General features: G+C 36.0%; 1 protein-coding gene across 1 annotated transcript in view; it reads right to left on the bottom strand.

Moving 5' to 3' along the window:
* Window positions 1-8460: 8460 nt before the first annotated feature.
* The window catches only part of LOC123539669 (nicotinate phosphoribosyltransferase-like), a 41483-nt gene continuing 22016 nt past the window's right edge, over window positions 8461-27927 (bottom strand). Inside the window, exons 11-12 of the mRNA XM_053525907.1 lie at window positions 20398-20502; window positions 8461-16567 (exon numbers count right to left, since the gene is read on the bottom strand). Coding sequence (XP_053381882.1) covers window positions 20425-20502 — 78 coding nt within the window. The 3' untranslated portion in view covers window positions 8461-16567; window positions 20398-20424. The remainder of the gene's footprint in view (window positions 16568-20397; window positions 20503-27927) is intronic.

Below are 27927 nucleotides of genomic sequence, written 5' to 3'. Positions count from 1 at the left end.
TAAATTTATAAGTTGGAGCCGCATGTCCGCGGACCCAATATTTTTACAGTATATTAAATTTTACTTCGTGTTAAACAATATACGTTGTCCAGATTAGTATGATACCGTGGTGATGATGACACGATGGGGATCATCATATTTTAAATTGACATGTCTTTAGTTAAAGGTACGTTTAAACTATACCCTTAAGAAATTAATAAGCATGTTTTTTTCTTTAATGAATGAAGTAATTAAGTATTAAGATTTATCACAGCGGTAAGATGTAAGGAGTTAACGGCATAAATTGTTCTTACTCACAAATTGATATTTTAAACAAATATGAAATGAAGTTTAACTTATGTCATATCTGCAGAGACTCACGTCTTGCCGTTTTTGGAAAGTTTTAAGAGACTGAATAAGTCCAATTGCACCACTGTACTAGAACATAACAGTTGACGTAAAACTGGTCTCACATTGAACTGCTTTGAGAATGTTACAAACTTTTAAATGAAATTTCTTGACTTTCAATACGTTTATTGAATGTAACATGAATAATTATTGTTAGTTATATTAAACACACACACACACAAAAAAAACAAACATTTTCTTTGTATTGCGTTACACATTATTAATAATGATAAGGGTTTATTTTGCTTATATGTCATGTAAGTAGTAAGAAAATACTGGAGAATTGAGATGCGATTCAGGACCCCTAAAATGCACCAGAAGTCGCCAATTATGATCATGTATTACAATTTTTTCGGGGGAGACCCCCGTACCCCCATACATAAGAGGTGTCCCCCTCTCGTACCTAACCCCATTCGCGGCCCCAATATCAAATACCTTCCGACGCCCCTGCCTGCTTCTAAACAGCCCCCGCTCTTACATCAGTCGGTGTTTATTCGATTTATTTATGTTCCTTACTACTCTTATTTCCTTTTGACTTTAATTTTTGTCGAATTGCTCCCAATTTTGAGGTTATTGCAGCTAGTCAAGCTCACAGGTGGCAGTAACGTACCTAGGATACAGTATGGGTCCATGAGCCATATGCACTTAAATTTACTACAATTAGGGTAAAATGGGGTAACTGGGACAATGGGGGAACTGGGACACTTTACACTTTTCAGTAAATTGGGGTAAATATGGGTTACGTTCCCTAAATAAGATCATATGTTGAAAAAGAACATTCAGTGTTAAAGCCTATTATGACAAAAGTTTTCTGCCGATGGAATTGGGAAATACTTTTAGAATCGATTTACTTAGACATATGTTGAGAGTATTACTAATTAAATAAAAATAAGAAAACATAGAATTACACGCTGTAAATAATTATGCCTATTTTTTCAGATGGTCCATTAAAATGTCCTCGTTATGTTCCTGTCTAGTGAAACGCACAGTAGAAATAGTCGTCTGACTTTATAGATATATTTGCTTATATGTGGTCGGTATATCGATAAGATCTTAAAGATATCTAATTTCGATACAACTTGGTCATAAATGTGACGTCATGATAATTTTTGACGCAAGAAGCTGGTTCTCGTATATATGTAATATCGGATTAAACTTGTTTGAAATATTGAAGCGTTATTATGAATCATTGTAAATAAAGGACATGGCATTATTCTTTTAAAATTCTATCAAAAAGTATAATAATTTTGTTTTAATGACTTTCATTTTGAATAATAAAGTGGCCTCTCATGAACCGTTGCGTTGACGTCAGACAACGACGTTATAAAACAGGTGCTCGTTTGTGAAATATGGCATGTCCAAAATATTTATCTTAGTATGTGTTTATACCTTAAGTTATGGGAAGAGTTGCAAAACTGTAGGTATCACATTACTATTTCATACAATGAGATTTGTTTTTGAGAAATTACAACATACTTTATTTTGAACGTTCCTTTTCAAAAGTGTCCCACTTACCCTAATGTATTAGGGCAAGTGGGACACTGTCGTTAAAAACAAAGTTCTCCATGATTTTATTTTTGAACAAACTGGATGCTGAAAGAAATAGGGGATATGCTCCAATGGACAGTACGTAAAATGGTGTACATAACTGGACATAACCACTATAAATTGTCAACTTTTAATCTTTTACCACAAATTAAATGAAAAAAGGAAAGAAAGTCTAGTAATGATGAAACTCTGATATTTTGTAAGTATACCACTAGTTCACAGGCGTGGTCATAATCTATATTAGCTTAATACATGTATATAACTTGGGTGCAATTACTGAACACTTTCTACCTGATACCAAGTTTACATGATCCAAGTCACTGTTCAGTCACATAGGTTTATTTAAAGGGCGATCGTATCGTGAACCCCTCCCACTCATTCCGCGTAAAATCAGGTGAGTGTTTGACAGCCTGATAGGCTAATACTGATATTTCTTTCATTTTTAAAGAAAATTTCGACAAATCTTATATAAATAAGTAGTATTTATACTAGGTGAAACAGAGGAACCGACAGTCAAACCAACTGGGTAGTTCTTTTCGTTAATTACTCCTTTAAAAGATGACGTTGTGTCAAATATTCAGGCTAAAGCAAACACTAAATATTGGTCGGACAACAATTTTAGGTACAGTTGTCAATAGTTTCCGAGAGCGTATGCCCATGTGTCCCTCTAGATCTCTACTCCCTTTAACCCTGCCTTCATTCCCCTCACATCTCACCCCCTCCTCCCCGAGTCTTCCTTTATGCAAAAAGCTAGTTAATGTCCTTATTTCTTTGTGAAAAAAGAAACACATTTTAATTGTCCCGTAAATATTTGATAAAAGCTATGTTCTAAAACTGTTTTGATCAGTTTCAAGTGTAAAAATCACATAATATAAGTACATAATGGATTATGTCAAGTTTATGTTTAATTCACACATAGTTATTTACACTTATAACATTTTTATTTTATACGATTTATATAATAAGCATGTATTGAAACAAATAATGACATTATTTGGGCAAAAATTGGACATATTGATTTCTTGTTTTACAAAACAATGATAAATTGTAATTAATACTGAGCTATATTTTCAGTTTAGAATTCTTTTTTGATCTGTAGACATGAATGGTTTCATTTGTCATAAATGCGACTGTAATATACACAATTTCAATACAACTAAAATGTCCCAAGTTACCCCAACTTGGTGGGGTAACTTGGGACACTTGACCAATGTTTAATAAGTTTATTGTTAATCACAGGTTATCAGGTATTTGTATAAGTTTATATTCGTCCTATATTGTATAGGTTGCGCATACTGAAATATCAATAAATCCAGTTTATATTTTGTCTTTCTAAAATATTACTCAACAGCGTTTCTTTAAGTGTCCCAGTTACCCCATTTTACCCTATAATGTTTTCTTAGGAAAAAAATGACAAAAAGCCATTTTGAAAAAAAAATTGCTCCTCTGACAATGAGCCATGAGAAAGGTGATCAAGAACAGTTTGACATGTGCATTGCTTCCAGGTCCGTATTTTATTTTCAAAACAATATTTCCTTATCAATGGTTGGCCGCCTTTTCGGCAAAAGATTAATCTTTCAGAAAAACCTTACTTCAAAACCCAGTTCCAAACCGTTTACGCATCACGAGCGAGCAACGGCATACGAAACGATAGTGATTTTTCCACCCGAATAAATCCCACACATTTTTCGCATCGAAGTCTGCCCCCTAAAACACATCAAGCACACAGTGGCACTGTGCGAGTTTAAAATAACGTTATTACCGTTCATAACAACACTAAACACAAACTAACAAGACCGAAAACTAGGTTCAATTCTACTTTGTTACTTACAAATTCGCTATTTAACATTTTCGCTTTCGGAAATTACCTTCGCCTGCCATGATTACCGTTGACAAGACGGTGGTTGTAAAGAACGTTTTCATTGGCGGAGACAGTTTACGTATTTCAAACGTAGCGATAAAATCCAAAGAGTACCCGAATATAAACAAGCAGCGATGGCTCACGAGGATTATTTACCAAATTCAAATAAATAACAACTGGTAAGTAATTAAGTAGAATTGAACCTTATTTTTAGTCTTGTTAGTTTACATTTAGCATATTCTGACTGCTTGCAGTGCTATTTTTAACCGACATGGTGTACTTGATTTGTTTAACGGGGGAGACTTCGGTGCGAAAAATGTGTGGGATTTATTCGGCTGGAGAAATCACTATCGTTTCGTATGCCGTTGGGCTGAGGCTATCCGCACGACGGTCGTGCCGATAATTTTCCTTATCCGCACGACCGTCGTGTCGATTTTCGTAATACGCACGACGGTCGTGCCGAATATTTTCGTTATTCGCACGACGATCTGCTGACATGACTGGAAAGTCAATTTTTTTTGTTATTGATACAACTAAAAATACTGTATACATATGTGAAATTTAGTTAATTTTTTCTGAAGTTTTCCCTTTTTTCCTTGGAGATTTTTTTTCAACTTTTTAACAAAAAGTTGCAATACTGCACTTTTTATGCTTTAAACATGGTCAGTGATGTTAGAAATCAATTTACTGACGCTCGAAAGACATAACCCCCTTATTTGTATTCATTTTTGTCACATAAATAATTTCTGAAAAGTCGCACTTAAAAAAAAATCCGATCTAGATCTACCTACCCTTTTTTTTGAGGGGGGGGGGGGGGTTACCGGAAATAATTTTTCAAAAGCCTTATCAGATCTCCATAAAGTACAATTTTAGCATGCATGCACCTACTCGCATTATGTTGAATCACTTACAAATTGCTGGGGGTAAGGTATAATTGGTTTTAACTGTTCTTAAAATAGGGTCGCTCAAAAGCTCTACAGAGCTTATGTTAACTGTTTCACAAAGCGACGGTAAATAAAATTTACCTTTACCTTTGCCTTACACACGATTTATTGAATTAAAAACATAATATAAAAAATGAAATAACGGCATGAAGTTATGCTAACTAACTATTATTAATTATGCAAGAATATATGTTATTTGCATTCTTTTGATTTATTTGCAATGGATGAATTATTCAATTAATTTAACAAAATTACTAATATTATTATATAAATAGACTTAGTAATAATGGTTGTTTTAATATCCAATCAAAGTCTATTTATTTGATAGCTCAAATAATGAACATGATGCTGTTACAGCTAGTATTTTTAACTAAGATATATTACGCCAAAAATAGAAATGCCACCGAAACACCCGTCGTGCGGATAAGAATACACTCTAATCGGCACGACCGTCGTGCGGATAAGAAAAATAATCGGCACGACGGTCGTGCCGATAGACACTTCCATGCCGTTGCTCGCTCGTGATGCGTAAACGGTTTGGAACTGGGTTTTGAAGTAAGGTTTTTCTGAAAGATTAATCTTTTGCCGAAAAGGCGGCCAACCATTGATAAGGAAATATTGTTTTGAAAAAAAAATACGGACCTGGAAACAATGCACATGTGAAACTGTCCTTGATCACCTTTCTCATGGCTCATTGTCACAGGAGCAAATTTTTTTTTCAAACTGGCTTTTTGTCATTTTTTTCCTAAGAAAACATTATAATTGTAGTAAATTTAAGTGCATATGGCTCATGGATCCATACTGTATCCTAGGTACGTTACTGCCACCTGTGGTCAAGCTGGTCGTTATACCTAGCATTAAGTAATAAAACAGTAGAGTTTAAAAGGGTTATATTGAAACATAGACTTATCGTTCTTTATGTACAAAATACTACTGCATCATGTGCAGCATATGGGGGCATTTTAAATGGTGAAGGGGTTGTGGTTGGGATGTAAACGGTCAAAATGTTAGAATATGTTTTATATACCAGTTTGTTAGAATCTGCTGTAGTTTTGGGAACTACTTGTTCCAACAGATAAAAGGCATTCAAAACCAAACGCGCTAGCACAAGGATCGCTGCGCAAATAGCTTAAGAAATGGTTCAAAATTTCAATTCCCAGCTAACCAACCAGAACGATTATGAATCTATACTAAAAAGACACAAATGAATGCAACAGAACTTCAATCAAGGAAGAAGAAAAAATGGTACAGTTTTCGTCTGCTGTGATAATTACGTTCCGTGGAGTGGTCACAGAAGATAACTCCCGAGGCTATTCAAATTTGGTATAATAATCATGTCCCTTCTCTTTTCAAAACAGTAGAATAATAAGATATTATCAGAGCAAAAAGCTAATAAGAAATACTTCTTTGATCAGAGCCCAGAATATAGAACAGGACTATTAGAAATATCTTGTCGTTAGCCCGGCTACATGAATTCTCACGTGTAGCATTCTGATCTCGAGCTCATTTAAGCATCACAGCAAGTTTTCCGGATTCTGAGCATTGACTTTTTTTCCTACTAGAACTTTTATCTTAATCTCGCTGAACTTGAACAAGTTTAGCAAGTCTTGCCTCTATTTTGCTGATTTAAGAAGTTTTGACGTGGGTATATCAATGAAACTAGAAACTGCCATTAAAACGGTATTCAAATATTCTCCCGGCAAGAATAATCAATGACTGAATTCTTGGATGTACACTAAATTTTGATAAATGTTTCTCTGGTTGTACTTTTTTTGGTGAGGAGGGGTACATCTCTCTTGCATCCACCCTTCTCGCCCAGTCACTGCTCGAGTTTGCATCACCAGCTCGGAATGTGCTGTTTCGAGTGTAAAAATAATAGTAAAATAAATCAAAGGCACATAACTCTCGATTAAAATTTTATGGTGCAGCAACACAGTACAAGTTAAATTGGCACAAAAAAGTAAAATTTTGGTTTCACCTCTCATTTACACTTAAATCAAATACGTCGTTTTTAATAAAAACTTTCACAACTGTTAGAATCACAGAGATATAGCAAAACCCGAGTGATAATATCCTATTAGTCGTCTCTTATGGTCATGTCCGGGTAAGACAGTGAATTGTGAATAAAATTCTTTTCATACGCTGTTGCAGAACCTCATGGGACAAGAGATAACTCTATACCTACCGAGCGACCTGGCCTATATTATTAAACTTGCCTCTGGTGTCTTGAATGTTTTACTGTTTGACCAAGTAGTGTACTGGTAGTATTTGATACCAGATCATTCCGATTAAAATTCATAAAGGTTAGGCCAAAACTGTGACCTCTGTTGTGTTAACAGTTTTGTTTGTTTGTTTTGGGTTTAACGCCGTTTTTCAACAGTATTTCAACAGCAAAACACCTATGGACGACAGCTACCGAGGAACCATCTATATCACTCTGAATCTTTGAAAGTATTAAAAAAGTTCAACTGCAAAAAAGCAAATATATTTCAAGTCTAACAAGAGCTCGTCGAACACGTACCCCCACCCCCTTGATGCATTCAGTAATTGCACAAGGAACAGAAACTATTTGCTCACTGTAAACAAAAGTTCTACTGTTCTGGTTCAATGTGACATTGACCTTTGACCCATTGACCTAAAAATCAACAGGGTTCATCTGCTGCTCATGACCAACCTCCCTATTAAGTTTAGTGATCCTAGGCCCAAGCGTTCTCAAGGTATCGTCCGGAAAGGGTTTAACTGTTACGGGTCAGTGTGACCTTGACCTTTAGCCTACTGACCTCAAACTCTCTAGGGGTCATCTACAGGTCATGACCAACCTCCCTATCAAATTCCATGATCCTAGACCCAAGCGTTCTCAAGTTATTGTCTGGAAACGGTTTAAATGTTCCAGGTCACTGTAACCTTGACCTTTGACCTACTGACCTTAAAATCAAGAGGGTTCATCTGCTGGTCATGATGAACCTCTCTATCAACTTTCATGACCCTTGGCCCAAGCGTTCTCAAGTTATCGTCCAGAAACTGTTTAATTGTTCCTAGCCAATCTGGCCTTGAACTTTGAACAAATGACCTCAAAAGCAATAGGGGTCATCTGCTGGTCATGATCAATCTCCCTATAAATTTTTCTGATCCTAAGCCTTAGCGTTCTTGAGTTATTGCCCAGAAACCGTTTTACTGTTCCTGGTCACTGTGACCTTGACCTTTGACCTACTGACCTCAAAATCAATAGGGATCATCTGCTGATCATGACCAACCTCCCTATTAACTTTCACGATCCTAGGCCTAAGCAATCTTGAGTTATCATCCGGAACCCGTTTAACTGTTCCAGGTCACTGTGACCTTGAACTTTGACATACTGACCTCAAAATCAACTGGGTCATCTGCGGGTCAAGACCAACCTCCCTATCAACTTTCACGATCCTAGGCCCAAGCATTCTTGAGTTATCATCCGGAAACCGTTTAACTGTTCAGGGTCACTGTGACCTTGACCTTTGCCATACAGATCTCAAAATCAATAGGGATCATCTGCAGGACCAACCTTCAACTTTCATGATCCAAGGCCCAAGCGTTCTTGAGTTATCATCTGGAAACTGATTGGTCTACATACAGACCGACCGACATCTGCAAAACAATATACCCCTCCTTCTTCGAAGGGGGGCATAATAAATTAAAAGGTCATCCAATAGCACGGCAAATAAGAATAGTACAAGCCAACAAAAATTCAAACAAACTGTCTTTTATTTCAACTGGTAAATATATTCTGTATGATAAATGCATTCATTTACCAGTCAATAGTGCAAAATGCTAGTTCCAAAATCTTTTTCAGTACATTTTTTAGGTAAAAGTTCATTCAATCATTGTTTTAGAATTACATATTGTGACTTTGACAGGTCATTACATCTTGTCTTTCAATATATGAGACCTTGTGATTTCCTAAAATTTTATGTATAAGTGTGTGTATGTGTACGACTAACACCAAGCGCCTACTGTGTGAAAATGTACAAATTTATCTCTTTTTCGGTTAAATAAAAGCAAGGAATGTTTTACTTAATTCACACTTTTTGTCAGACACTTATTTTCAATCATTATGAATAGAGCTTTGCTATACAGCTACACATACTGGAACCTCTCTCTATTAAAAACTAATAAATCGAAGATGTAACCAGCCCCACTGTTGATTTATATCCAACCCCACTCTTGAAACTCAAGGTAGTTTTGCAAGAAAATAGAAAACCATAAGGCCTCCGATATATAAGAATTAAATGCATCTGGAATATTAAAGTCAGAAATAAGACAGAGTTATGAAGCAAAATGGGAAAAAGTTTGTGTTATTCTTCTTCTGTTTTATCTACCATTTCTGTAAAAAAATTTGTGTGGATTGCTGATCTGCTTGCAAGTTACATACACAAGTTATACATCATTTTTACAGTCCCCAGTGGTAGAAGTTGGACCCTTTTTATCTTTATGATATATCAAATAATGTCCGTTTTATGCCCAAAATGTGCTGTTTCATATATTTTTTACAAAATAAAATGATGTTGTTTTTTTTTTGCACAAAGATATTCTGAAAGTTTAATTATAATCTGAGGAAAATTTACATTCATTACTTTTTGGTTGAAAATTACAATGGAAAACATCCAATTAAACTTGGACGTTATGTACCTTGCTCTTTATTACAGCCATGAACAATATCAGTGGCTGTGAATTTAAAATGATTTAACCATCTTAGTTTATAGATATTAAAGTACAAAAGTCAAATTTAAAATGACCTTTCCATTAAAGGACATGGGCATATTAATTGAACAGCCATATTGTTAGAAATGGGATAGTATGACCTACTTATAACAAGAGCCTTTCTACATAATACAAACTTAGATAGGAAGTTTTACCAATTTTTTTTAACTTAAGCAAAAAATGAATGTGCAAAGTAGTGTAAGAAGTAATAGAGTTATAGAACCAAACTTTGTTTGGTACTTTCATGATGCTAAATAGTTGCAGCAAAGTGTTTTTCCATTTTCTTCAACATAGAATCACTAAGTTATTGTATACAAAACCAAGTTAAAGCATTTTCGCAGTATAACCAGCTGGAAAGGTAACTTTGAATCTAGACAAACCAAATTTCTACATTTGATTAAAACATCAGTATGTTAAAAACATGAATGAATGTCAATTAAAAATGATCACAGTCAAACATCAGGAATCCACATATTTTACTACTAGACATATTCCATAAAAAAGGAGTTCCAAACTTTACTAGACATGTTTAAGGTCTGAACTTTACTTGACATGAATAAAATACCAGCTGCCATAAAACAGGGGTCCCAAGCTAATTTACACAGGAGTAAATTCAAATCCCATAAATATGGATATTGGCTTTTACTTGAAATAAATTAATCCTAAATCCAATAACTAAGTTCCCTACCTAATGTAGACAAGAATAAATCCTAAATCCCATAAAAGGAGACTCTGACCTTTAATTAACTTAAATAAATCCATGAAAAAAGGTCCTGCCTTTTAAAAGACATGAATAAATCCAAAATCCCATATAACAGAGGTCCCAACCATTACTAGACACAAATCCTAAATACTGTTAAACAGGGTTCCCTACCATTACTAGACATGTATAAACTCTATATCCCCTCTACTGTGCAGAAATGTAAGTAAAATATGACTGACTAATAACAATTCTAACATCATTCATATAAACTATCAAATCACAATAACAAACACCGTATAATAGAAAAGATACACTTTTATCAGGTAAGAAATGAAATTATCTCATACTCTTTCCAACTTTATATTGTTGAAAATGTTCTCTGATTTTTAATTAATATACAGAGTCATGGGTGTTGTGTTTAAGATTAGTAAAAATTCAATGTACCATGATTTAGTTTTGTTTCGGGTTAAGCATCATTTTTAAGGTATTTCAGTTATGTAACGGGGGCAATTAACCTAGCCAGTATTCCTGGATTCTGTAGGTACTGCACAAGTACATGCCAACTTCTCCCCATGACTCAGAGGCCATGGACAAAATGACTTCAAACACAGTCTTTTATCAAATCGTGACCTTGCCTTGGGATCAAACTCACGACACTGCGATACATATTTCAGTGTTCTCCATATCAAACTAAGCAGACAGGCTAAAACATTATCTTAATTAGGATTTTTGACTAATGGCTGTTATTTTGGTTGATTTCCAGCATCATAAAATACTAGTTTTTATTTCTTTTGCTTTCTCTCATATGGGTTATATTACTTCTTAATAGATCTTTGCAAGCTGGGTCAAAAGTTCCATTATACAGTTATGTTTATTTTTGGGTTTAATACCGTTAATTTCAACAGTATTTTAGTTATGTCACAGTGGGCAGTTATTGATAGCTATCCAGTGCTTCTGGATTCTGTTCCAGTACAAACCTGTTCCCCACAAGTATATGTCAACTTCCCCACAAGAAACAGAGGTGGAAGACAAATGATTTTAGACATAATGTCTTTTATCAAATTGTCACGGAGAACATGAGCATTGCCCGAGGATCATACCCATGACCCTGTGATTCTTAGATATGCACTCTCCCTACTGAGCTACGTGGTTGGGCTAACTTGCAAAAGAATTTAAGGAGTTTCTGTATCTACATATTTTGTATGATATCTAAATAAACAAAGCCTTCACAATGTTTACTTCCAGACATACCACAGTTCAAGGTTCATACACCTTCATGATTAAATATCTAAACATCTGAATGATGGTCCATGGTATATCAAACAATAAACCATAAAAAAAGCCTTGATTATTTTCATTTTAACATGCTCACAGAAATGTGTTCATCAAAAACATGCTGAGCTTCATCCATTACATGGTAATAAACCACGATGTATGCAGAAAAATCTGACATCAAAATGGTTTCTCACCAGTCTTTGCATCAAACCCATGGTTTATCACAGATTATACAATGCTTGATCTCCTGTTTTGCTTAATTGACAAATGAATCAATACTAATTAGAATAAGTATTTTCATAATATCTTGTTCAAAATGTGAGGGAAAAAGTACACCCAAAATATGAATACATACAAAATGGTTTTATCAAAAAGAATTCGTCAAACAACGTATTTATATTTTATCTAGATAAAAGTTGGTATATTACAATATTATTTTTGGTTAAACAAAGAAAAGGGGTAAATTATACTTTCATCCAACAATAAAATTACAAAGTGTAAAATTATGCCCTAATTCAGTGTTTAATGGCACTAATTCTATATGTACAACATTACACACTCACCAATATGACACTTTTTACCAATTGGACAAGCAAGTTAACAAGCTGGACATAGGGCTGTGTTATCAAATCCATTTACTCCTGTATCCACTAGCTTAAGGTATCAGATCCACAAATAATGAAGTTCTACATATAAGAGCTATCATAATTGAGCCGCACCATGAGAAAACCAACATAGTGGGTTTGCGACCAGCATGGATCCAGACCAGCCTGCGCATCTGCGCAGTCTGGTCAGGATCCATGCTGTTCGCTAACAGTTTCTCCAATTCCAATAGGATTTAAAAGCGAACAGCATGGAGCCTGACCAGACTGCGCGGATGCGCAGGCTGGTCTGGATCCATGCTGGTCGCAAACCCACTATGTTGGTTTTCTCATGGCACGGCTCATATATCAAATATTGATGCCTGGTAAGCTCATATAATTTTGGTATCATTTGAAAATGTATTATTATTGAAAAAGAAAATACAAATTACATGAAAAAATATGTTACAGAAGTTCTATTCTTTTATTTTAAAATCTTCAGTGATACTTCAACATAAATCCAGTTATTACAGTGTAAGTTTTATCATTTCACAAACCAATAAACTGTAATAAATCTTACATATTATCTATCATCAACGGTCATCTTATTTACTAATTCTTGTTCAAAAAACACAAGTCTTTCAAAAGATACCAAAAAAATATGGGGTCACCAGGCATGGAAATGTGACCTGTTTATGGATCAGATACCTTAAGACAAATCAAACATAAGAACAGAAAATCCATTTGGGAATTTACCTGACGGGCTGTATTAGGCAAGAGGCCGCTTAATACAGGTGACTGCTAAGACAAGTTCAACTGTAAATGTACCTTTTAAAGAGTGTGATACTGAAATTTGTTGTTTTGACTTATTATTTAATACTATGACATATAGCTGAGTATGTAGGTATACATGATGTAAAAACACACTACAAAATGTACACATCAGTTACAATACACTGCAGTTGACTGTATCACAAGCTCCTACCAAATCTGTTATGTAACAATTTATTTGGGTTTTACGGTGCACCAACACAGTATAGGTTATATGGCGCCAAACAGGACTAAAAATTTTGGTTCCACATCTCATTTATATATCGAAAGAAAAACATGAGATATGGAATCAAAATCTGTTATGTAACAAGTACTCTACTTTTGGTGTCAACTATATCAAACTGTTCTTGTAAAGATGTTATGGACAGCTATTTCTACAATAATTTACTTTTTACAAAATCTTACACATCATAAAACAATTAATAGTTCATAATATTCCAAATGTAAAAAGCATAATGCTTGTATACCTACAGACTTGTAAAAATCATAAAAGATAAAAGTAACATTAGCAATATAAACAATACTTTTATGTAACAGAAAAAATGTCAATAAAAAGTAGTAAAAGACAATATTAAAGGTTAAGATTTAACCCTTATCATGCTGAAATGATTCAGCCTGCAAAATAATCTACATTGTTCACCGTTCAGTCAGTATCTTTTTGATATGCACCCCTTTAAACAATATATGGTACAAACTATTCAAATTTAAAGATAGACGAGTTTATTAGTCCATTATGGTCTATAAGGTATGTAAATTTCCAACAATGAAACATATGTTTCTTATCATGTGCTAAAATTCTTTTTTAACAAACAAGACAAAAATTATCATGAAAATATTAAGACCTTAAACCAGTCAAAAATAAATAACAATATTGAATCTTCTGAAATAAAAAGTCCATTCTGAAAAACAGCTGCCCAAAAGTAAGTCTGAAAAAAAATAATGCCAGGTGAATAATAATGTTCAAAACTGGTAAAAAAAAGAGAGAAAAATATGAAAACATGAATGTTACTTATTTTCAAAAATCCACTTTGAAATGTAAGATGTTAGTATGACAGGTATCAAAATGCTTATAGCTTGTAACATAACACATGTACAAAGTACAATTCCAAAGTGATTACACATGTACAAAGCACAATTCCACAGTTTTTTTTTTCTAATTTAAGGACATAATATGCCCAAAATTTATATTGAAAATTTGAACAATTACTAAACATCTTGTAAAACGTGTATAAACAATGTATTTTAGGTTTAAAATACTACATGTGTACACGTGTGCACATACAGTATAAATATGTTATGCCATATAAAAATCTGAAAGTCTTTTTAACAAACAAATGTTACTAGATATCACATTTAAGAGCTATTTCATACATTATAATAACTACTCTAATAATCTCCCTTTACTAATAAGTAATAGTCCAGTGCAATTTTATAGCAATAAGCCTGATTGTTTTATGTACTAAGTCAACTTAAATATTTTTCAGAAAATTTTCTAAATTTAAATAATACCTCATGACAAAATATTTTAGCAAAAGATTATGGACATACATTGTAGTATATCTTTAAAATATTTGCATAAAAAGTGATTGTGTGTTCACATATAGGTAATCTGGCCAACAATGTTCTAACCCGTTTACAGAATGGATAAAATGGTTTGATTTTAACATTGTAATCATTTTAATATGCACTGACTAAAATATTAAAATACAAAAAAGGTATGTAATGCACTATTAAAAATATCAACACTGCATTTGAACCCATTAATAATGTGCTATTAAAAACATTAAAGCTGGATTTCTTGGTTCAACCAGTTTAAGTAAAATGCCTGCACGGCCAAGTATGACTGGGATTGCAGTAAACAAAGACCAACGGTTTTATCAAATAGTGTGTCCTAAAAACATCAAAGAATTGCTCATGTACATTTAAAGATATAAATAAGTACAAACTCTCTATTACATGATTTGCATCTCTGCTCTAAGCTATTATACAACAATAAAAGCGAAAACCACTTTGCAATAACAATAATAAAAATTTCATTTATAATTTAACAAATTCAGGCTACAAAGCTAGGCACTGAAACCAGTCTCGAAACTTTTGCATCTGTTTGGTTGTTTCTGAAACAAATTTGAAACTGACCAATCAAAATGCTGCATTCTGAGACTGGTCTCCAAACATCTTTTATAACCTTAGAGCTATATTCATTTTTGAAATTTAGAAAAACTAAGCAGAGAATTCTGCAGGTTTTTTTTTTGTAGTTGCAAGAGACAAACATTTGCAAAATTGTTCATATTATTTGAGGCGAAAAAAGATTCCTTTGAAAACAGCTAAAAATATTTTTTTCGTAAATGTATACCAAAACTTGTAGACTCATATGAAGTTTTGTACCATATAAGCATTAAGAATATGTTCAAAGATTCAATATTCTACAATATATCTGATCATAACAATTTTCATTTCTTCTTTGTTTTCTCTATATCGGATATACATTTTATGTCAAACTATGCATAAATGAAAGTAATACATTTGCAGTTTTGAAGAAATGAAAAGGCAAAACAGAAAAAAGGACTTTTCAAGTCTTGGTTTACTATACAAGTGGATATATTTGCAGGTCAAGTTACCCATTCCAGATGTTTTGCTTAAATGAAATGTTTGAAAATCACCCAAAACTGAAAAGCCAAAGCTAAGTTTGCTTATCAGCTTGTCTTCACTTGACTATAATGACATGTCTTATTGAACATAAAATTTACCCTGACTGATATTTTCCCAAATTTCCAAACTTGCGAACATTTTCACTTATACACATAATGTTGTTTACTCTCAATGCAGTAACTGTAACGTGGAAATTCTCCCTACCTCCAGTATAACCAAGATGACAAGCTGTTATTCCCATTTCAATATCTTACACTCTCCATGCATACAAATGGAAACACATCATCTTCTTTACACTTCAAGTTAACAGGAGTTATCTCTCCTGGAAAAGTCAACAGAAGTTACCACTCTTGAAGAAGTTAACAGGAGTTATCTCTCCCTGTGAAGTCAACAGTTTTGTCTCCTGGTTAACTCAACAGAATTAAATCTGCTGGTGAAGTCAACAAGAGTTATCTCTCCTGGTAAAGTCAACAGGAGTTATCTCTCCCTGTGAAGTCAACAGTTATGTCTCCTGGTAAAGTCAACATAAGTTATCTCTCCTGGTGGCAATGGTTTCCATTTAAAAAAAATAAAGCTATAAAAACTCTTTTTTGCAAGATGTGCCATAATTTTCCTCATTAAGATGCAAAAATCCAAGTCAGAAAGTACAATTTTGCCTAATGTTTTCCTTTTTATACCAATTAAAGTGTTGGCAGGCTCATTGTTTTTGCATATTTTTTTCCCACCAACTGGTGTTCAACATTATATCATACATTTAATAAGGCTTTTAGTAATAAGTGATTCTTCCAGAAAAAAAAGCTACATGAATTCCAAACAATTCAGGTGTGAAAAACCCAAAATTGTTTTGCAATGGAGGCCCTAAACAATACTACAGAGTAGTACAAGGGAAGTCACAAAATATCACATCACAAAATAACCCTCTAATTAGTCTAAGTTCTATCACAATATTATGATATAAAACACCCCAAGTTTGACACAGAATTATATCCCCTCAAATAACACAGCTGAACACTGTCTTTGATATTTTGAATTTGATTCCAAGGAACACAATCTCCTGAAACAGAGAGAATATTTCTGCATGAATAATCACTTCAAGAAATAGAAATAAATGAAAGTAATATAAAGGAGTACAAGAAAGTGATATCTAACAAAACAAGAAAATTCCAAAATATTCACTGCACATTTGAAAATATAATCTAAAGTCAGAAGAACTACACATTGTAGACCACAGGTGCTAGACATATAATCAAATATTTTTCTTGATAGGCCTACATATGTATGCAAGAGTCCCTTATATACATATATAGGCCTATCAAGAAAAATATTTGCTTATGTATCTAGCACTTGTGTCGTAGATATGAAGATCATACACAAAGAGATAAATTTGCTACAGACCCTTGAAAACAGTTGACAATATTTTTATCTCTAAACTGAGTCTTTTATAACACATGTGTTAAATTTTAACTAACAAGTAGTAATCAACTGATCAAGCACAAGTATGTTCTTCTAACATGATAAGATCATTTTCCTATTAAAAAAGAAGGCTGAAAACAGTGAATTATCATATTTATACATCAGTTTGTTTTGTTTTGTTTGGTTTAACGTCATGCCGAAACATTTTAGGTCATATGGCAACTTTCCAGCTTTGATGGTGGAGGAAGACCCCAGGTGCCCCTCCGTGCATTATTTCATCACGAGCGGGGCACCTGGTCATTATTTTGAAGTCACAATAAATACATGATAGCATCAAATGGCATAGCAGCCGCTGGAAAAGAAACCAATTGAAAACAGGCAGATATTTGAAATTAATTTTGCAAGGATGTACTTTAAAATCCTTGGTAACATGTTAGAATCGAAACAGTATATCTCATTTAGTGATCTGCTCTTAAATAAAATCATTGTCATTCAGATGCGTATTATTATATCACTTGTGATATAATTCCTTCGCATCTGAATTCCAAACATTGACTTATTCAGCAACAAATCACTAAATTAGATAATATTATATGAGCCGCGCCATGAGAAAACCAACATAGTGGGTTTGCGACCAGCATGGATCCAGACCAGCCTGGGCATCCGCGCACTCTGGTCAGGATCCATGCTGTTCACTTTCAAAGCCTATAGCATTCTGAGAACTGTTAGCGAACAGCATGGATCCTGACCAGACTGCACAGATGCGCAGGCTGGTCTGGATTCATGCTGGTCGCAAACCCACTATTTATAGGTTATAAGCTTTGTATCGGGAAATATGCACAAGTTCTTCAGTGGAAATATTGCGCGACTTTAGGAGTGCAATATTCTTCCGCAGAAGAACGAGTGCATATTTTCCGATGCAAAGATAATAACCTTTTTATTACATATGCCTCTACAGGTATAAATATTATGTAAATATCATAAATATGTTCAAAAGCCTGAATGGGATTGACAGTACTGAACTAAATAGAAAAAAAAATAGTGCAACAACACACATTGAATTACGTCACGCACCCGATATGAAATTCAGGCGTCAGTGTATGGAAAAATATTGACGTTTCCGGTACCTGTGTAACTTAATGGGGAATAGAAACGAGTATGTAATAAGTTGTTTTTTTTCATGGCGCGGCTCATATTATTTCTTAATTACTTTATATTTAGCTCCAGTGATTCCTTTGCACGCTGCCAGTTTTGATGCTGCTACAAACCAGGCCAGGTGGTCTTCTTTGAAAATAAGTTGTTTATGGGGATTATCAACTTTCAAAATGCATGTTTTTTTTGTTTTTTTGTGCTTGTTTTAGTGCCACACCAACACATTAAAGGTTGCCGCAACTTTTCCAGATTTCAATGGTGTAGATACTAGGTGTCTCTCATTATTTCGGGCTTAGAGGTCGGGCACCTGTGTAAAACCACCAACTTTCCGTGAGCCAGCCAGACCACTTCCTCACATAAGCAAGGTTTTGAACCTACATTAGCATGAGGCAATTGGTTTCAGTGCAATGAACTGAGACACTATAGAGAGGCTTAATGAACAAGTGAATGAAGTATTGCCATGCAATACAAAGTCCCCTACTGGAAGGCACCTAATTTTTTCTACTGCAGTATAACATAATGAACTGATATCTGTCAATGATGTATAAACAATATTGTACTTATAACAACATACTTGGATTAAAATGTGCATATATAAAAACCCACAGTTGTTTTCATATTGAATTTTTTTGGCTGATTATAAAAATGTTATCATGTAAGTTATTTTTAGTAACAACAAAGGGAAATTAATCTTTAAAAAAAAAATAATAATAATATAAGTCCACAAGAAACTCTTTACCAGGTAGAGATAGGTCAAAATACACCTAAAAATTGGATGTAACATGCATGCTGTACCACAGAAAAGTGGTCCCGATTTTTCTCTACCGCCAGTAATAAAAAAGTTACAATAAAATCTATTTATAGTAACAACAAAGGGACGTAATTCTAAAAACAAGGGTGCCTCATGGTGGTGAACATTTGGTCCAAGTTACATCAAAATCCCTCCATGCATGAAGAAGAAATGTTCCGTACAAAGTCATTCTTGAATTTGACCTTTGACCTCTAAATATGACCTTGACCTTAGACCTAGGGACCTGGTTCTTGCGCATGACATGTTGCCTCATCCAGGGGAATATTTGTGCCAACTGATATCTAAATCCTGTTTTGCATGACAAAGTTATAGAACGGACAGGAAAAAAATCCTCTTGACCTTTGATCTCAAAGTGTGACCTTGACCTTTAAGCTAGGGTACTGGATGTTGTGCATGACACGTCATCTCATCATGGGAAACATTTGTGCCAAGTAATATTAAAATCCCTTCATGGATGGCAGTTATGGACGGGACAGGAAAAAAACTCTGTTGACCTTTGACCCCCAATTGTGACCTTGACCTTTGAGCTAGGGGTCCAGGATTTGCGCATGACACGTCGTCTCATCATGGGGAACACTTGTGCTAAGTGATATTAAAATCCCTTAATGAATGTCAGAGTTATGGACCGGACACGAAACAGACCCTGTTCATGCTATGTTAACATTTGACTGCTAAGTGTGAGCTTGACCTTTGAGCTAGTGGTCTGAAAGTTGTGCACGACACATCGTCTTATTATGAGGTACATTTGTGCCAAGTAATATTAAAATCCCTTCATAGATGGGAGAGTTATGGACCGGACAGGAAAAAAGCCTTGTTGACCTTTGACCTCCAATTGTGACCTTGACCTTTAAGCTAGGGGTCCAGGTTTTGCGCATAACACGTCGTCTCCTCATGGGGAACATTTGTGCCAAGTAATATTAAAATCTCTTCATGGATGGGAGAGTTATGGACCGGACAGGAAAAAAGCCCTGTTGACCTTTGACCTCCAATTGTGACCTTGACCTTTGAGCTAGGGGTCCGGGATTTGCGCATGACACATCATCTCATCATGGGGAACATTTGTGCCAAGTAATACTAAAATCCCTTCAAGGATGGGAGAGTTGTGGACCGGACAGGAAAAAAGCCCTGTTGACCTTTGACCTCCTATTGTGACCTTGACCTTTAAGCTAGGGGTCCAGGTTTTGCGCATAACACGTCGTCTCATCATGGGGAACATGTGTGCCAAGTAATATTAAAATCCCTTCATGGATGACAGAGTTATGGACCGGACACGAAATTGCGGACGGACGGAATGACGGAATGACAGAAAGACGGAATGACGGAAAAGCACATTCCTATAGTCCCCGAAACTGGTTTTCAACCAGTAGGGGACTAAATAAAATAAGGCACAGGCCAAATTCAAACTAAGCTAAGTTAAGACAAACCTTATTATCATCCGTCTTACAGTTCATAATTGCACTTTGTACTTCTGATAAATAAAGAATTGTACATAAAAATAATTTACATACTGGTTAACCTGACAACACTCCCGGTTTCTACGACAACTCTCCTATTGGTGCATTTTCCAACCACAGGTTATGCATAAAGGTGTACAGATCTGCACTCAAAGATACCTACAACATGAATAAGCCAATGAAATAATGTCTTGCTGAGCATAGTTGCGATCATACAAAATAGTAAAGATTTTTAAAATTTTTTATATGGTACTTGGACAAGTACACATAAACTAGAGATGCTTTTGAGAAAAGCGCATGTCTCCCACAACTGCACCTATGAACAAGAGGACCATGATGGTCCTGAATCGCTCACCTGTCCCAACATGACCCAGTTTTGAACTGAGTATGACGTCGTTTTTTTTCTATTATTTGACATAGTGACCTAGTTTTTGAGCTCATGTGACCCAGTTTTAAACCTGACCTAGATATCATAAAGATGAACATTCAGACCAACTTTCATACAGATCCCATGAAAAATATGGCCTCTAGAGAGGTCACAATGTTTTTTCATTATTTGACCTACTGACCTAGTTATTGATGGCACGTGACCCAGTTTCAAACTTGACCTAGATATCATCAAGATGAACATTCTGACCAATTTTCCTGAAGATCCATTCAAAAGTATGGCCTCTAGAGAGGTCACAAGGTTTTTCTATTTTTAGACCTACTGACCTAGTTTTTGACCACAGCTGACCCAGTTTCAAACTTGACCTAGATATCATCAAGATGAACATTCAGACCACTTTTCATACAGATCCCATGAAAAATATGGCCTCTAGAGAGGTCACAAGGTTTTTCTATTATTTGACCTACTGACCTAGTTTTTGAAGGCACATGACCCAGTTTCGAACTTGATCTAGATATCATCAAGGTGAACATTCTGACCAATTTTCATGAACATCTTGTGAAAAATATGGCCTCTAGAGAGGTCACAAGGTTTTCCTATTTTTAGACCTACTGACCTAGTTTTAACCACAGTTGACCCAGTTTCGAACTTGGCCTAGATATCATCAAGATGAACATTCTGATCAACCTTCATACAGATCCCATGAAAAATATGGCCTCTACAGAGGTCACAAGGTTTTTTTATTATTTGACCTACTGACCTAGTTATTGATGGCACGTGACCCAGTTTCGAACCTGACCTAGATATCATCAAGGTGAACATTCTGACCAATTTTCATGAAGATCCATTCAAAAGTATGACCTCTAGAGAGGTCACAAGGTTTTTCTATTTTTAGACCTAATGACCTAGTTTTTGACCGCAGCTGACCCAGTTTCGAACTTGACCTAGATATCATCAAGATGAACATTCTGACCAACTTTCATACAGATCCCATGAAAAATATGGCCTCTAGAGAGGTCACAAGGTTTTTCTATTATTTGACCTACTGACCTAGTTTTTAACGGCACGTGACCCAGTTTCGAACTTGACCTAGATATCATCAAGGTTAACATTCTGACCAATTTTCATGAAGATCTTTTGAAAATATGGCCTCTAGAGAGGTCACAAGGTTTTTCTATTTTTAGACCTACTGACCTAGTTTTTGTCCGCACGTGACCCAGTTTCGAACTTGACTTAGATATCATCAAGATGAACATTCTGACCAACTTTCATAAAGATCCCATGAAAAATGTGATCTCTAGAGAGGTCACAAGCAAAAGTTTACGCACGGACGACGGACGCTGCGTGATCACAAAAGCTCACACTGTCACTTTGTGACATGTGAGCTAAAAATGTCTAGTTTCTCTAGATGGCTTAGATGAATGGACCCGAGTTAGACGGCTTGGTCGAGTGGACTCAATCAGTAATTCAAAGGCCATAATTCAAAAGTGCCTGGGCGGATTTGGCTAGTTATCGAACTTGGCCGAGGTCTTATGGTCAAACACATTCTGTTCAAGTTTGGTGAAGATCGGATGAGAAATGTTCGACTTAGAGTGCGGACAAGCTTTGTGACACACAGGCAGGAGTAAATCAATGTGTCTCCCACACCACTGTGTGGTTGGAGACATAATAAGCGTCTTTGTGAAAAGACTGTCGTTAGGACTTTTATCAGCAAAGATCCACATCAGTGCATATCCATTTCAGCACTTGTATGGAACTAATAAACTGACAGTATGAATCTACATCAGACTTCATGGATGCACAGGCTGACTTTGATTCATACTGGTGGCAAAGCCCAAATTTTAGTTTTTGCATGGCTTGATTCAAAGAAGAATTTTGTTACAGTGAAACACCGTTCGCTCGAGCATCGATGACTCGAGCACCCGGGCTCGCTCGAGCAATTCATGTGGTCCCGGCCGATTTCCTTCTATTTTCTATGTGAAATTACCACGGCTGGGCCGAGCATCGATAACTTGATCGCTCGAGCATGACACCTGGTCCCTGTGTATTAATTTACTCTTTGTTGCTTATGGCAAACTCGAGCAGAGGTGTCAAAATTTTTCACACCTTCGGCGGTCAGAATGTTTCGGTAAATTTAAAATTTTCGAACGTCGTGAGAATTGAATGGTCTATTCCCCGACCACCTTAAATGTTTGTTTGTCGGTATATTTGATCAGATAATGAGATTAATTATTGAAGAAAGGTGGAAGAAAAGTTTTATTGATCAAAATTGTAATTAATTATTACTTTTTTCTGCGCGCGGATCGAGAAGATAATTATGAGATCTTAATATTTTAATCAACAGTTGTGTGCATGCAAATAAAGCAGAATACAGAAATAAACTGTATTCAATGTTTATTTTGGTCAGTCAGCTTGGATATTGCTAATAATAGAAATTCTCAGGAATCTATAAATAGATTCCAGAGAACCTAAAAATAGATTTGGTCACATGGTCAAAAGGTAATTGCATTGTGGGATACTTTCCCACAATGCATCACAGCTTCCTCTCCAAGACTGCCAGAAAAAACAATTCCACTAGTTGATAACAAAATTTAAAAATCCAAGAAATCTGAAAAAATGCCTGGTAGGGGAAAAGGAAAGAGACCACAGAAGAGGCCCCACACAGCTCCAGCTGAGGAAGATGCAGAAGATTCTACCAGCAATCAAGAAAAGAGGCCAAAATCACCATTCGAGATCCTATCACTAGAACATGAGGCAGAAAGCTCCAAGGATGGTAATAATTTTAGGCCTTCTGGCATAATTCACTTTGATAGTATTTTTCAAAATATAGCCCAGGCTCAAGATAATTTGCCTGAATTAGAAGCAATCAGGTGTGGTGGGGATGAAATTGCAGCACACGTCCCACAACCTCTTAAAGACAAAATCCTGGATTTCAATATGTTAATCTAGCAATATTATTGAAAGGCAGCACTGAGCTGTCTGAGATGTGCTCCAGTCATTCCCTCCATCTTAATAATAAAGGGGGCATAGAAACAAGGCCTCAAACTTCAAGACAGACAGTTCGGAGCATCGAGGAATGGACTGATGCTTTTATTATTTTTGCTAGTATAATTACTTCCAAATATCCTGAAAAGAGCACAGAACTGCTAAAATATATGTCCGTCATTAGGGATGCTGGGAAACACTTTCAGTCCAATGCCTGGAAAACTTATGACGAGCAATTTCGGCTCCGGCAGGCTAATCAAGCCACACGCCAGTCCTGGGGCACACTCAATTCCGAGCTATGGCTCCGTATAATGTCCACAGCAAGCTTTAAAAATGTTCAGCATTCATCAGTAGCATCACTGCCTGACCAAAAACAAAGTACTTCCACTTTCCCTTGCAACCAGTTCAATGCTGGCCATTGTTCTTGGAACCCTTGCAAATTCAAACATGCCTGCTCTGCATGCTATTCCCAAACACACGCCAAAGTAAACTGCCCTATTATTCAGGGTCAAACTTCTCAGCAATCCAATCCAAGCCCCAGAATTTTTCGAGGCCAACGGTTCCAAAGAAGGGGATATGGATCTAACACAAGGGCCTGGCGTAGATTCTAATCATCTGCAGATAAATCCTGACAATATTTTCCATCTGGCAAAAACACCTATCAAAATAATAAATTTGGAGAAAGAATTAGCATTTTATCCATCAAAAGAAAAGCATGAAATTTTGCACGGTTTTAAATATGGATTCCCACTCCACTATACAGGCCCACGGAAATTTACCATGTCAAAAAACCTTAAATCTGCCAAAATGCATCCCGAAATTGCTAAAGAAAAAATTCAAAAAGAGCTCTCTGAAGGCAGGCTTGGAGGTCCATTCGAATATCCCCCAATGCCAACGCTAAGGGTTTCACCTATTGGCCTTGTACAGAAAAAACATTCTAATGAGTACAGGTTAATACATCATCTTTCTTACCCAGAAAGCGAATCAGTTAATGATTTCATTGACCCAAAACTCTGCTCAGTGCAGTATACTAGTTTCGACCAGGCTGTCACTATGGTACAAAAGCTTGGGAAAGGCTGCCTACTTGCAAAATCCGATATCAAATCAGCATTCAGGCTCCTACCTGTAGCAGCAAAAGATTTCGACCAACTAGGATTTTTCTTTGATGGAAAATATTACTTTGATAAATGCCTCCCCTTTGGCTGTTCTATTAGCCCAGCAACCTTTGAAAAGTTTTCCACATTCCTTGAATTTGCAGTTCGCAAAAGATCAAGTACTGGCGAAATACTCCACTACCTTGATGATTTCCTTTTTGGAGGCTCAAAAGGAACAAATCATTGCAGAAATATTATGCACCATTTTGAAATATGCATGAATGACCTCGGCGTCCCAATAGCAGCCGACAAAACTGAGGGCCCAACAACAGTTTTAGTCTTTCTTGGCCTAGAACTGGACTCAGAACAAATGGTTGTGCGAATGCCTCTATCAAAAGTTGCAGAAATAACACAACAGATCAAAGAGGTTTTACAGAAGAAAAAGGTGGTTCTCAGAAACATGCAATCTCTGATAGGTAGCCTACAGTTCGCATGTAGAGCAATTATCCCTGGCAGAACTTTTATTAGACGCCTTATAAACTCTACTTGTGGTCTGACACGCCCCCATCACCATATTCGTATCTCAAAGAATATTCGGGCAGACTTGGAAATGTGGACTGCTTTTTTCAAAGACTTTAACGGCATCTCTTTGTTCCATGACAGGTTCTGGCTTACAAATGTTGACGTAGAACTATTTTCCGACAGTGCTGCAAGTTCCGGCTTTGGCCTCTACTTTGCTGGAAGATGGACATGTGCTCAGTGGCCAAATGAGTGGCAAACAAATGGCCTTACTAACAATATCTGCATGCTAGAGTTTTTCCCAATCCTCGTTGCCATTCACATTTGGGGAGAAGACCTTCAGAATAAGAATGTCCTATTCCACTGTGATAATATGGCAGTGGTCCACGCTATCAATTCATCAACCTCCAAATCAGACACTGTAATGGTACTGCTTAGAGCTTTTACCCTTAAATGCCTCCAGCTGAATTTGGTAGTTAAGGCTAAGCACATCCCTGGCATATCAAATTCAATTACTGATAGTCTTTCTCGCTTTCAGATGGAAAGGTTCAGAAACCTCCCCCCACTAGCACAGGACGCACCAGAGCAGATCCCAGAACATCTTTGGAAGGTCTTCGAAACAGAGCACAGCAGTTGCTAAAGGCCAGCTTAGCCGAAAATACACAGATAGCATACAAAAATGCAATTACAACATTTGATAAATTCCGATCAGACTATAGCTTAACAAATTATTGGCCAGCTCCGACAAACCACATTGTTCTCTTTCTCGCATGTTGCTATGATAAAGGGTTATCACCCGCCACCCTGGCCTCTTATTGCTCGGGAATCAGTTTTATTCATAAATCTAATAGTTTAAAAGATCCAACAGAAGAATTTGTTGTTAGGAAGCTATTAGTGGGATGCAGACGTACTAGAAAACACACTGACTCACGACTCCCTATCCGCAAACAACTTTTGGAAAAAATATGCCATGTACTACCACAGATCTGTCATAACAACTATGAGGCCAAACTTTTTAAAGTAGCATACTGTCTTGCATACTTCGGACTGCTTAGAATCAGCGAGCTTACATACACTTCCCAAACACTAACAGACAGGCCACTCAAAATGTCAGATGTTTCAGTATCTAGCACATGTATTTATCTAACAATAAGGCAGTCATAAACAAACCAAACTGGCAGGCCAATTCAGCTACAGATCCCCAAATCAAAAAATCAAACAATATGCTGTATAACCACAATCTCAGAATTCTTAATGCTCAGACCTTCACACCCTGGCAATTTTTTATGCCATCTGGATAAAAAACCACTGACTAGGTACCAGTTTTCAGCAGTCCTCTCAAAATGCATTAACCATATTGGCCTCTCCAGCCATCACTATAAAACTCACTCCTTCAGAATAGGCAGAGCTACAGATCTTTCCATAGCTGGCTTCTCGTCAGAAGATATCAAAAAGAAGGGCCGCTGGAATTCCGATGCTTATATGAGATATATCAGAAAATAGGCACTCATTAAAATACATCAGCCATCCAAAAATATAATGCTTTACCACCTAGATGCAGATGAAAAAAAAAAAAAAAACCTAGATAAATATTTCTGATTTCAGAGATCTGGATAATTGGCGATTCAATCGTAAACAGGGCCGAATCATTTGCTGATCAACAAAATGATGTCAACCTGGGCCAAAGCCATTATTCAGTAATTTGGATGGGGTTGTCTGGAATGAAATGGGAGGATGTCCCTCGAACCATCCAATACCAGATGATCTTCCGTAAAAGACCTTCCCTAATACTCCTGCATCTGGGTGGCAACAGCATGGCAAACACAAAACAAAAAGACTTTTTCGACTTATTGACAAAAGACTTAAAATATATATGCCAAGTATTTGAAAATTCAAAAATAGTATGGTGTGACATTCTTCCAAGACTATCATGGAGAGACAACATTTCAGATAGTATCAAGCTCCTCAACACAAAAACCAGGCGAATAAACAGGCATGCTCGCCAATTACTCAGAGACACACAAAATGGTAGATCACTTTCCTTCAAAATCCATGAATCAATGCAAGAGCTTTTTAGTTCTGATGGCGTTCATCTGTCCCAGCATGGCAACCTTCTGTACATTCAGACTTTAAAAAATTTCATTCACTTACAACTACAATAACATATCACTGATACAAAAATACACCCTAGAATTTGGGGAAAATATTTGGTTCAAATATTTCTGTGGCGGAAATTCTAGGGAAATTTCAGCCTCCTGGAAGACAGACATTATAACTCGTTAATAGTATAGCTAACTTCTTGGCGACTGGAATAAACCAGCACCAAGAAAAGCTTCTTAATTCTAGCAATTTTATTACTTAATTAATAAAACAAGTTACTTGGTTGCATTGCCCGGTTGCATTGCCGGTAAAATTGCTTGGTTGCTATATGGTTGCTGGTTGCTTTAGAATTAGGAGGCAGGGTGATTGTCCGTACCATTGTTCACTCACCTGCGTACCCTCCTAATATTTTTCAAGAGACTTAATCTCTAAATAAACTAACGTATCTGTCGAAAAGTACACTATCATTTTATTGGTTGCAAATATTGGTTGCTACTT

This window comes from Mercenaria mercenaria, chromosome 16 (genome assembly GCF_021730395.1).
Source record: "Mercenaria mercenaria strain notata chromosome 16, MADL_Memer_1, whole genome shotgun sequence".
Classification (NCBI taxonomy): Eukaryota; Metazoa; Mollusca; class Bivalvia; order Venerida; family Veneridae; genus Mercenaria; species Mercenaria mercenaria.
Note: the sequence above shows the minus strand (reverse complement) of the source record. Positions and strands in the feature narration are given on the sequence as shown.